The 13,027-nt window shown below is 43.0% G+C and overlaps 2 protein-coding genes across 5 annotated transcripts in view; one reads left to right on the top strand and one right to left on the bottom strand.

Moving 5' to 3' along the window:
* chn2 (chimerin 2) overlaps window positions 1-13,027 on the bottom strand; it is a 504,281-nt gene that overhangs the window by 433,102 nt on the left and 58,152 nt on the right. The gene's annotated exons all lie outside the window — the stretch shown is intronic.
* Window positions 1-13,027, top strand: part of cpvl (carboxypeptidase vitellogenic like) — a 92,655-nt gene that overhangs the window by 36,505 nt on the left and 43,123 nt on the right. For all 4 annotated transcript variants that reach the window (XM_080205981.1, XM_080205963.1, XM_080205971.1 and 1 more), the window contains exons 6-8: window positions 5,644-5,723; window positions 7,426-7,492; window positions 12,751-12,873. In XM_080205981.1, the coding sequence (XP_080062107.1) occupies window positions 5,644-5,723; window positions 7,426-7,492; window positions 12,751-12,873 (270 nt within the window). The remainder of the gene's footprint in view (window positions 1-5,643; window positions 5,724-7,425; window positions 7,493-12,750; window positions 12,874-13,027) is intronic.

Genomic DNA, 13,027 nt, shown 5'->3' with positions numbered 1-13,027 from the left:
CTTACTAGTGGCCCAAACTGGTAAGCCTTTCTTTCCATTCTCTCTACCCTTCCCAAACCAAGGTCACAAGTGCATGCACTTTATCCAGTGACTCAGTCAGTACATGTATCTTCCAATGTAGTTCTGAGCCAACTGCCTGGGTTTATCCCTGACCTATGCTTAGATATCAGATCTGAACTAAGGTGGTAACAGTGTTCTCAGTTGATCTCAAAACCCCTGTTCCTTCTTATTTCAGTACTACACACAGATTATGGCCTATTGAAAGCTCTAAGACTTGTGAGACTCTTTTCTTTCACCTCCCCACCTCCTCCTCGCTAGGACCATATGACACACACACATTCACTTTCTAATCTCAGCTTCCCACACACAGGGTGACATTACAGAAGTGAAAGCAAGGGATTGAAATGAAGGATTGTTACTGCAGCCCATGCAACACCAGACTATCTCACTGATTTTTCCAGCCCTCGTTTCAGGTTTTGAGAAGTTCTAACTCCCTCCATTTCATTCAATATTTAAAAGCAGTGACTGGGCTATGATGATGAATAGAGAAGCAAATAAAAACTTGTGGAGATGAATCTGTAAAAGTCAGTGTTATGAGGGGAACTTGCCCAAAGGACGTTGCAACTGGTGTCCAGCAATGGGAACTGTGCACATACTGTGTTTGTGTCTGAGTCTATTCCAATTGTCCCAATATACTGGGGAGCAGTCAAGGCAATGGATCAAACCAACTCACAAATCCCTGGAAACTTCTCATGGACCATCAGTTGAGAATGCTAATATATAACATGCACATTTTGGATTCTGAGACATTATTAGATTGGAGCCAACAAAATATTGCCAGACCATCTATTTGAATAGATTTCGGTAGAGATGATGCAGCTGATATGGAGCTAGGTTCAACTGTGATTTTTCTATTATATTCTGCAAGAGTATAAATTTGATGGGAATTTTCAGTGCAGTGAATCATATCAAATTTCATATTGTGCTGATGCAGGGATCTCCCTGTGCAGCTGCAAGTTGAACTGCAATTGGTCCTTGGAAGCAGTAAGATTTAAGAATCTTGCACGTTACTGACTCTTAGTAACCTGTAATCAGAATTCCAAACCAAAAAAAACTTCAAAAATATACTACCAAAATCATAATTAGAATATAATTTGGGAAGGACATTTTTTTTTAAAATCAACAGTAAGTAGTAATACTTATTGTCAACTGAAATACATGGATGTAAACCAGGCAAGCAAGCAACAGAGTAGCAGGAAATGCATAAATGTATATATTACAGGAGATGAGAACTAATGGTAACCCTTTGTGGCATTGCACGTGGAAAGTCTCAATCAATTAGCAAAATTTCCAGCAATCTGGGAAGCAGAGAATCAGAGTTAGTTGGAGCATAGGAGCTTCCCTGGACCAGGAAGGTGCAAAACTGAGGTACCACAACTCCATTGCAGGTGGAAATTGGAACTAAAATGTGACAAGTTTACAAAAGTAATATCCATTATTAATGTGCATTTTGGAATTCATAAGGGGAAAATTAACAATAGGGTAAAGACACACAATTGTTGATGCATTAGCATAAACATCCTCATTAAACATTCTGTGTATAATGGTTTGTTATTCAGAGCATGGTTCGAATGTGGAACTTGCTGGGGGTTAAGATGCGAAACTTGAGGTGAATGGCATTGAAGAAGTTAAGGGCAAGTTAGATGGGTAAGGGGAGGTGGTGTTGCGGTGTTTTGTCACTGGACTAGGGTAATGCTCTGGGGACCTGGGTTTGAATCCCACCACATAATAGCAGATGGTGAAATTTGAATTGGATAAAATCTGGAATTAAAAGTCTAATAATGACCATTCATGCCCTTTAGGGAAGGAAATCTGCCATCCTTACTCCTAGTCTACTCTACATGTGACTCCAGACCCACAGCAATGTGGTTGATGCTGAACTGGCCCAGCAAGCCACTCAGTTGATCTAACTAGTACAAAGATAATAAAAAGAAATGAAACTCTTGGACCACCCGGCATTGACCTAGGCACCAGAAATGACAGTGGCAAACTCAGCCCTGTTGACCCTGCAAAGTCCTCCCTCTGAACATACGGGCACTTGTGCCAAAACTGGGAGAGTTGTCCCACAGACTAGTCAAGAAACAGTCTTAATCATGAAACGTACTTGACAGATAACGTCCCACACTCCATCATCACCATTCCTACGAGCGGAACACACCTAGCAGAGGTGGTGGTATAGTGGTATATAGTTGGGAGGGAGTTGCCCTCTGAGTCCTCAACATCAACTCTGGACCTTTTGAAGTCTCATGGCATCATGTCAAACATAGGAAATGAAACCTCCTGCAGATTACCACTCAGCTGAACTTGAACACCATCTGAAGGAGGCACTGAATGTAGTGAGTGGGGAACTTTCAACATTCACCATCAAGAGATGCTCAGTAGCACCATCGCAGGCTGAGCTGCGAGCCGAAAGACTTAGCTGCTGGACTGGATCTGTAGGCAGCTGGTGAAACTACCAAGAGGGAAATAAATACTTGACTTCATCTTCACCAATCTGTCTGCTGCAGATGCATCTGTCCATGACAGTATCAGTCGGAGTGACTGCTGCACAATCCTCGTGGAGCCCAAGTCCCCTCTTCGCATCAAGGATACCCTCCATCGTGTTGTGTGGCACCAGGCTATACTAAATGGGATAGATTTGGACAGATCTAACATTTCAAAGTATCCATGAAGTGCTGTGGACCACCAGCAGAATTGTACTCAACCACAATCTGTAACATCATGGCCCAGCATATCTCCCATTCTACCATTACCACCTAGCCAGGGGATCAACTCTTGTTCACTGAAGTGTGTACGAGGACATGCTGGGGCAACATTAGGTATACCTAAAAATGAGATGTCAACCTGGTGAAGTTACAGCACACAGTTACTTGCATGCCAAACAGTCTAAGTAGGTGATGGACAGATCTAAGCAATTCCACAACCAACAGGACAGATCTGAACAGCTCTGAATCCTGCCACATCCAGTGGTGGATGGTTGAACAACTCACTGGAGGAGGAGGCAGCACAAATATCCCCATCCTCAATGGTGGAGAAACCCAGCACATTAGTACAAACAACAAATTTGTGACAATCAGATTGAAGTCAATAGTCCATCTCAGCCTCCTCCAGTGTTTGCCAACATTGTAGGTGCCAGTTTTTAGCCAATTCGATTCATTCCACACGATATCTGGAAATGGCTGAAGGCACTGGATATTGCAGAGACTATGGTCCTGACAAATTTTCAGCAATAGTATTGAAGACTTGTGCTCCAGATCTTGTTGCACTCCTAGCCAAACTATTCCACTAAGGCTGCAGCAACTGGCATCTACCCAGTACTATGGAAAATTGCCCAGGACTGTGCTATGCAGAGCAAATACAAACTGGCCAATCACTGCTCTATCAGTCTAATCTTTATCATCAGTAAAATGATGGAAGGGGTCATCAAAAAATTTATCAAGCAGCACAAGATTAGCATTAACCTGCTCATTAATGCTCAGTTTGTATTCTGCCAAGACCACCCAGTTCCTGATTTCATTGCAGCCTTGGTTCCAAAATGGACATAAGAGCTGAACTCCAAAGGTGAGGCGAGAGTGACTGCCTTTGATATCAAGGTGGTATTTTACCAATGTAGCATCAAGGAGCCATAGCAAAACTGGAATCATTGGATTCAGGGGAAAATCTTCCATAGGTGGGAGTTATATCTAGCACAAAAGAAGATGGTTGTGGTGATTGGAGGTCAATCATCTTTAGCAACTTCATCAATGACCTTCCCTCCTTCATAAGGTCAGAAGTGGGGATGTTCTCTGATGATTGCACAATGTTCAGCGCCACTCACAATTCCTCAGATACTGAAGCAGTCCATGTCCAAATGCAGCATGACCTGGACATTATCCAGGTTTGGCTTGACAAGTGACAAGTAACATTTGCACCACACATGTGCCAGACAATGACCAAATTGATGAGGGAATCTAACCATCACCCTTGATATTCAATGGTGTTGCCGTCACTAAATCCCCTGCTACCAACTTTCTTGGGTGTTACCATTGACCAGAAACTGAACTCGACTAGCCATATAAATACTATGGCTATAAGAAGCTAGGAATCCTGGGGCGAGTAAATCACCTCCTGAATCCCCAAAATCCGTTCACCATCAACAAAGCACAGGTCAGGAGTGTGATGGATTATTCTCTGCTTGCCTGGATGAGTATAGTTTCAACAACAGTAAAGAAGCTTGACACCATTAAGTTTGAATAGCATTCCTTCCATGAGCATTCATTCCCTCCACCACTGATGAACAGTGGCAGCAGTGTGTACAGTCTACACTGTACACTTCAAGAACTCACGAAGGCTGCTTAGGCAACACCTTCCAAATCCTAACTGCAATGATATGAAAGGACAAGGGCAACAGATGCAGGGGAACACCTTGATCTGGAAGTTCCCCTCCAGGTGGTTCAACATCCTGACTTGGAAATATATTGCAGTTCCTTCATTTTTGCTGGCACAAAATCCTGGAACTCCCTCCCTAACAGCACATAAGAACATAAGAAATAGGAGCAGGAGTAGGCCATCCAGCCCCTCGAGCCTGCCCCGCCATTCAATAAGATCATGGCTGATCTGTTGTGGCTCAGTTCCACTTTCCCGCCCTCTCCCCATAACCCTTAATCCCCTCTCTTATCAAGAACCCATCAACCCGCTTCTTAAAAATATTTAGCGAGGCAGCCTCCACCACTTCAACGGGCAGAGAATTCCAGAGATTCACCACCCTTTGAGTGAAGAAGTTCCTCCTCAACTCCGTTCTAAACCGCCTCCCCTTTATCTTGAGGCTGTGCCCCCTAGTCCTACTGTCTTTTTTGAGCGGGAAGAGTCTCTCCACCTCTATCCTATCCATCCCATTCATCATCTTATACGTCTCAATGAGATCTCCCCTCATTCTTCTAAACTCTAACGAGTACAAGCCTAGTTTATTCAGCCTCTCCTCATAGCTCAATCCCCTCAACTCCGGTATCAGCCTAGTAAACCTCCTCTGCACTCCCTTCAGGGCCAAAATATCCTTGCGCAGGTGCGGCGCCCAAAACTGCACACAGTACTCCAGCTGCGGCCTCACCAATGCCCTATACAGCTGCAGCAAGACCTCCCTACTTTTATATTCAATCCCCCTCGCTATGAAGGCCAGCATCCCATTCGCCTTCCTGACCACCTACTGACCACTGAGTGTACCTACACCTCTTGGACCGCAGCAGTTCAGGCAGCTCACCACCACCACCACCACAAGGGCAGTTAGGGATGGTTAATAAATGCTGGCATAGCCGGCAAAACCCACATCCCATAAATGAAAAAGGTGCAAGAGGGAGAAAGCAAGAGAAAGATATGGGGGTGGGGTGAAATGTTGTAATGTGGGAGGAGGCTTATGTGGAACATTAACACAGCCATGGATCAGCTGGATTCGAAGGCTTGTTTCTGCACTGCAATGCAATGGAAACAGCCACTCAAAATTTACAAAAATAAGGCTGAGAGAATTAATTTTTGTCAAGTTTACCTGGTGCCAATGTTACTTTAGTGTCTGTCATATAGAGATAATATTTCATCATTCTTGGACATTAGGTTGGCACTGGCTTCAGCTTTACTGGTCAAGATGAAGGCTATGCACGAAATGAAGATGATGTAGGAAGGGATCTGTACAGGTCAGTCATTTCTTCTATTTCATTGCACATCTAAACTTTATGCAAATAGACTTCTATCTTCCTATTCCTTAAATAAATGCATACAAGGTGACTTCTTCAATTTTCATTGCTGTGACTTTTTGCATTGTTTGTACACACTTGTTGTTATGAGAAAGGATAAAGTGTCTTCATTAGATCACGCCTATGTACTTGAGTACATATTCATTTTTTCAGTTAATTCTTTCTATCATACACAATTAGTTTTTTAGACTTCACAATTTGTGTCAAGGATGAGATTCTCCCAAAAAATTCTAAGTGTCGAATTTGCGTAAAAACTGGAGCAAATTCTGCTGCTTTTTTTCCAGCGGGATTTTCAAAATGCATCTCCCACGCTCTGAGCACTGCAGTGTGCACAAGCGTAATTCATGCAAAAAAATCAGTGGGTGGGGTCTATACCCAACGGGAGAGGCTGGCAGCATAGTGCTGAGCAGGCCATTGCGCACGCGCCAATCTGTCAGTGCCAAGATTGGCACATACACAGTGACACCTGTCGGCTTTCCATTCACTTGCCAGATCAATCATTGGCCAGCCTCATGACCCCCACATCACTGACCGTGTGATTCCCCTCCCCCCATGGCTTGATTGATGGCCCTCTGAACATGTCTGGCCCAACCCTGAATTCCACCCCCCCCTTTCTCTTCCGCCACCACCAGAAATCATGATTCCTCCCCGCCCTGCAACCTCAAACCCCCCCCACCCTGATGGCCAGCTCTGATTGCTGGCCTCCCTCCCTCCCCCACTGATCCCAACTGCAGGATGGCAGTGGTATCCTCCATTAAGCCGTGCCCCCTTGGCATTATCCCATGCCTGATTGACAATGCCAAGATGACCCCTGGGCATTGGCACTTTGCCCCTTGGGTGGGCACTGCCCAGACAGCACCCTCCTTTTCCCCAGCGACCGACCCTCTCCACGTGCCTGGATGAGTGCAGTTCCGTCTAAATTAAAGAAGCTACAGGACAAAGCAGCTCACTTGTTTGTCACCCCATCCACAAACTTTCACTCCCTTTTCCACTACACATTGGAGTAGCAGTGTGTACTGATGTACTGATGTACTGCGGGATGTCACCAAGGCTTTTTAGACGTTCAAACCCACAACTCTACCACCTAGAAGGAGAAGGGCAACAGAAACAGGGGAACTTCACTACCTGGAAATTCTCTTCTGAGTCACTCAGCAACCTACACTGTTGCTGGATCTAAAGCCTGGAATTCCCTCCTTCACGGTATTGCTGGTGTACCTACACCACAGGAAGTGCAAAAGTTCAAGAACCACCACCTTCATGAGGCCAATTAGTGATAGACAATAAATGCTGGCCTAGCCAGTGACCCTTGCATCCCATGAACGAATTTAAAAAAACTTTGATGCTGTATTTTTTCCTCATGCTGGTCAGATATTAGTAAGGATTTCCTGAATAAGATTAACTGCATTGTTTAGTGACAATTTCAAAAATTTGTGATAAATGGATGACTACACTCAACTAGCAACTGTTTTCAAACCTATAGTGAAATTGCCACACTCTTCTACCAGTATGGAAGGGCTTGAGCCTGTTTACAGTTGTAACCTTCAAAAAAAAAATGAATGAAATGCTGTACTTGAATTGTTAGATGAAAGGTCCAGCTGTAGGGTTAGCAAAAATTGATTATTTAAATTGTTTTTCTTTGCAGTGCCCTTATCCAGTTCTTTCAGATATTCTATGAATATCAGCAGAATGATTTCTATGCTACAGGAGAGGTGAGTAATTTAATTTTGTAGTTTCTGTTCACCAAATCTTTGCCTCCATTTCAACTCTGTTCTTAAAAATAAGATGGGCAGAATTTTCCATTTTTTTCCCGGTAGTCTTGCGAGCTGCCTGAAAAAGCCTACGGTATCTTCTGCCCATCAGGCAGTAAAGTGGACGGTGGTGGGCCTGTTTCTTGACTGAGAATCATGGAATACGACAAACTGCCTGCCAATCAAAGGCCGTCAGCCTTTTCACTCAACTGTGCCACAGAGCTGAAGCAACACCCCCCCCCGAATCCCAGGATCATGGAATGAGCTAGGATAAAGTGCTTTTGGAGGGGGTGGTAGCACAGGGTGAGGTTCATGGGGGCGAGGGGGGGCCCATGGTGGTCAGCAGCAAGCACAGGGGGATGGTTGTCAATGGTCATTTCCCTGCCACATGTTCATACTCTTAAATCATGTGCAGATTAATCAAGGAACCTCCCCCCACTCTCCAGCTGACAAGCAGCATCTTACCAGTTGTGCATGTCAGCAGGAGCTGAGAAGATTGCAACAGAGGTGGGGAGTGGTCCTTAAGTGTTCATTAATTGACAACTTAAGGGATTCATGCAGCAGTACAGAAAGATTAACCATGAACCTTTCCACCTAAAATTTAAATTTCTGATGGTCTCTATAGTTGTAATTTCAAAATTTCAAAAACCTGGAACATTGCGAGTAGGATGCATTCATGTTCAAGATGCTAGTTAAAATAGATTAGAGATTGACCTTCTACGTTGAAGCAAAATTCTTAAAACTGCTTTAGAGATTGCCAGTATTAATTAATGAAATCATGTGAACAGTTTAAAAACTTCACCACCAGTGTCTGTATAAAGTAATATATTACTTTTCAGAACAACTTCAATGATTTTAGTTATACTTGTTTGGAAAATCTGTATTGACTTGACCATGCTACTACTGCCAGCTTATTTTCAGTTATGTTTCTTTTGTGGAATCCATATCACTCAGTTAGCAGCACTCATATATCCAACTCAGAAAGTGGTGATTTCAAGCCCTTCTCTAACCTAAATGGATGGAAAATTAGCAGCTGCCATTACAGACATGCAATCCTCCACACTTTGCTGTCAATAATTGCTGGGCAGAGAAAACAAAGCATAAAAAGAAATAAAATGCCTTTGATAATCTAAACTGAAACCTTAATCCAGCACTGTATGGTTAAAGTGCGCTCTTGCACATAAAATGTCAAGCCAGCTGGATGTAGAAAATCCCATGGTACTATTTGATTAAGAGTAGGGAGTTTGCCTCGGTGTCCTGGCCAACATTCCAACTCTCAACATCACCAAAAACAAATGAACATCATTCATTTCATTTCTTGATTTTTTTTTGAGCTGCTACATCTGCTTAAACAACAGCCAGTACACTGTAAATAACTTACATAGGGTGTACTGAGAATTGGATAAGACACTGTTTATACACAAGCTGGTCTTTATCATTTGGTTTGAGGTACTCCACATGGATTTTAGCAAAACTTGTGATTAGGTGACATATAGTAGATTGGTTAGATAACTAAAAGCTCATGGAATCCAAAGGAAAGTGGCAAATTGAGTTCAGAGGTAGGAAACAAAGGGTGACAGTCAACAGGTGTGATTTGTGACTGTAAGACTATTTCAAGTGGGGTTACACAGTGCTCAGTAATAGATTCCTTGCTTTTCATCACATATATGTATAACAAAATCTACCACAATGATTTAGACTTTTAAATGTAGCAACAAATAATATTTATATAATGCCACACCCCAAGGTGCTTTTTCAGAGCACGGTAAAGTATAGTATCACACTGAGCCACATTTAGGAGATATTAGGTCAGAAGCTTTATCAAAGAGGTAGGTTTGAAGGAGTGTCTTAAAGGAGGAAAGTGAGGTGAAAGACTTAGAGGTGTAGGGAGAGTATGCCAGAATTCGGGGCTTAGGCAACTGAAGGCAGAACCACTAACGTTGGAGCAATTAAACTTGGGAATGCTGTAGAGGCCAGCATTAGAAGAGTGCAGACATGTTGGAGGGTAGTGGGACTGGAGGAAACTGCAGAGATAGAGAGGGGAAAGGCCACGGAGCGATTTGAAAACAAGACATTGCACGAGTGGAGCCAGCGTTGGTCAATGAGCACCGGGGTGATTGAGAATAGGGAACAATGTCCTCACAGTCAATGGAACAGTGAAGCAGTCTGGAAATGGTGTCCTCACCATACTCACTGGCACAGTGAAGCTGCCTGTGAATGGTATCCTCATAATTAGCAGCACAGTGAAGCTGTGTGGGAATGGTGTCCTTGTAGTTTGCGGCACAGTGAAGCTGCCCGTGAATGGTGTCCTCATAATTAGCGGCACCGTGAAGCTGTGTGGGAACGGTGTCCCGCAGTTAGCGGCGCAGTGAAGCTGCCCGTGAATGGTGTCCTTGCAGTTAGCAGTGCAGTGAAGCTGCCTGTGAATGGTGTCTTCGCAGTCAGTACTAGCTGAAAAAATTAACTGAGAAGCATTGATAAGTAAAACTCAAGGCCAGCATAATAAAGTGAAGTAATAAGTAATGTAAGGGTAGGTAGGCCAAAGAAGAATTAGTCAAGGAGACTCAGTTTAGGTACATGAGGTATCTTTTAAGACTAAGTATGCTTAAGTTTAAGACTTGGCAGATGAGGTCAGTTGAGTGGAATGTGTGACCTATTGTATGTGGGAAGTCATGGACAATACCTGCATCTTAGATGACTACATAGGGAAGAAGTGTTCCCAACTGCAAAAACTTGAGCTCTGGTTTCAGAGCTTGAGAGTTGGCTGGAGACACTGTGGCACATCTACAAGACTGAGAATTATGTGGCTAGTGCATTTAACGAGGTGATAACACTGCAGATGAAGGGGTGGAGGGAAGAAGGGTAACCACGAGTTCAAGAGAAACAGGAAAACAATGCAGGAGTCCCCTTGGGCCTGGTTCACAGATTGGTTTTCCATTTTGAAAGCTGATGAGAGTGTTGATTCTTCAAGAGAGTACAGTCAAAGCCAAGCTTCTGGCACCACAAGCGGCCTGACTTTACAGGAATGGAGCAAGAAGGAAGGAAAATCAATCATGATAGGCAGGCGATTCATTAATCAGAGGAGCAGACAGATATTTCTGCAGCCACAGATGTGACTATAGGATGGTGTGTTGCCTCCCTGGGACCAAGGTCAAGAATGTCACTGATTGGCTGCAGGGCATCCTATAGCGGGAGGGTGATAAGTCAGAGGTCGTGGTACATATCGGTACAATGAAGGATGAGGTCATGCATCAAGAATTCAAGGAAATAGGCAGCAAATTAAAAAACATAACCCGAAAGATTGTAATCTTTGGATTACTGTTAGTGCCACATGCTAGCACGTACAGAAATAGGAAAATAGGGCAGATCAAGGTGTGGCTCAAGTTGGTGCAGAAGGGATTCCTAGGTCACTGGGATATTTCTGGGCAATGTGGGATATGTACAAATGGGATGGTCTACACCTGAACCAGGATGGGACCAATATCCTGGCGGGTGGGTTTACTAGTGCTGTTGGGAGGAGTTTAAACTGGTTTGGCAAGAGGAGGGGAAACAGTGCATTCATAAAATAGGAACACAACATCCTATAGCAAAGGACCAAAACAGAGAGTTCAATCATGTTGAGTTCCAAGGTAGTAAGGTGAGTTTGGATGGCCTGTACTTTAATGCTAGGGGTATTATAAGTGAGCCTGATGATTTACGGGTGCAGATTGAAATATGGAATTGTGACATTGTTGCCATCACAGAGACATAGTTGAGGAAGGGGCAGGACTGGCAACTCAATATTCTGGGATATGGGATCTTCAGGTGAGACGAGGTGGTGTAGCATTATTAATTAAGGAGTCAGTTACTGCAGTCAGATGACGATATCATAGAATCCCTACAGTGCAGAAGGAGGCCATTCAACCCATCGAGTTTGCATCTACTACAATCGGTGGGCCCACCCAGGCCCTATTCCCGTAACCCCATATATTTACCCTGCTAATCCCTTGACACTAGGGTTAATTTAGCATGGCTAATCAAGATAACCTGCACATCTTTCCGAAAGATGTGCTGGTTGGGTGCATTGGCCATTCTAAATTCTCCCTCAGTATACCCAAACAAGTGCCGGAGTGTGGTGACTAGAGGATTTTCACTGTAAATTCATTGCAGTGTTAATGTAAATCTACCCTAATAAATAAACTACTAAATTTTGGACTGTGGGAGGAAACCAGAGCACCCAGAGAAAACCCAGACAGACGCAGGAAGAATGTGCAAACTATGCACAGACAATGACTCAAGCTGGGAATCGAACCAGGTCCTTGGCATTGAGAGGCAACAGTGCCGCTGTGCTGCCCATAATCTTCAGGGTCTTCAAATGCGGCTTTGTGGGTAAATCTTAAGAGTATAAAGGGGATAATCACATTACTGTCAGCAGGCAATAGAGGGGCAGAAGACAATTCACTGAGGTGTGGAAAACTAATAATAATAGGGGATTTCATTAATTAGGATAGTCATGCTGTAAAGGGTCTAGAGGGTTTGGAGAGGATGGATTTTTTGAAATGCATTCAGCAGAGCTCCTTATATCAATATGTAGAAGGTCGAACAAGGAACAGTGAAGTGCTGTTCTGGGGAACAAAACCAGAGAATCTCCTCTGGGGGAGAAATTGCTCATTCCCAGACAGAGATTGTATTTTGAATATATATACACATACATACATATCAATATTCTATTAAAGATCTTAGGTAGGGTTCACAACTTTTGATCATTTTTCTGTTAACATTTACCACTGTATTATGATATGTCAACATTCCCTGTCAAATTTTGATATGCCAAATGTCACAAGGCAACTGTGGGCACTGGAGTAAGTTTCTGAAGTTTGCTTCCAATTTTGTCGTTACCTTGTGATGTAAGAAATATATACATCAACAACATAGGCAACTTAATATCTAACTGTGATCTTGTTATTGAATGTTGTAATCTTGTTCTAGCATATCCATGGCAGCATTTTTTTCTGCTTTCACTTCAGTCTGTTTTCAAAGTTTTAAAAGCTACTGGAGAATTGTGTATTCTTAATGTTAATTTACATAAAATCTATTGGACTTTCTTTTAAAAGCATTAACTTTATTACAGGAATACAGGGAGTTAGGAACGTCAATGTAAATAGTGAGGTTGAGAATGGAATAAACATGTTTTACTGAAGTCCTTTAATATGTGTCTTTTAATATGTGAACATCTTCAGTCTTATGCTGGAAAGTATGTGCCTGCAATTGGTTACTATATCCATATCCACAATCCTACTGCCAAAGTAAAGATCAACTTCAAGGGAATGGCCATTGGCGATGGACTGAGTGATCCCGAAGTAGTAAGTGGCTTTGTTATAAATTAGGCAGAATGCTTGAGTTGTAATTTAGTTTTATCATGATAAAAGGAAGTCAGTTCTCAGACTACTTCCTCATAACTTCAAGACGCTAATTTTTACCATATGTTCATCTTGCCAGTAACTACTAGATTGCTTT

Source organism: Carcharhinus amblyrhynchos, chromosome 2 (assembly GCF_965287045.1).
Source record: "Carcharhinus amblyrhynchos chromosome 2, sCarAmb.v2.hapA, whole genome shotgun sequence".
Taxonomy (NCBI): domain Eukaryota; kingdom Metazoa; phylum Chordata; class Chondrichthyes; order Carcharhiniformes; family Carcharhinidae; genus Carcharhinus; species Carcharhinus amblyrhynchos.
Note: the sequence above shows the minus strand (reverse complement) of the source record. Positions and strands in the feature narration are given on the sequence as shown.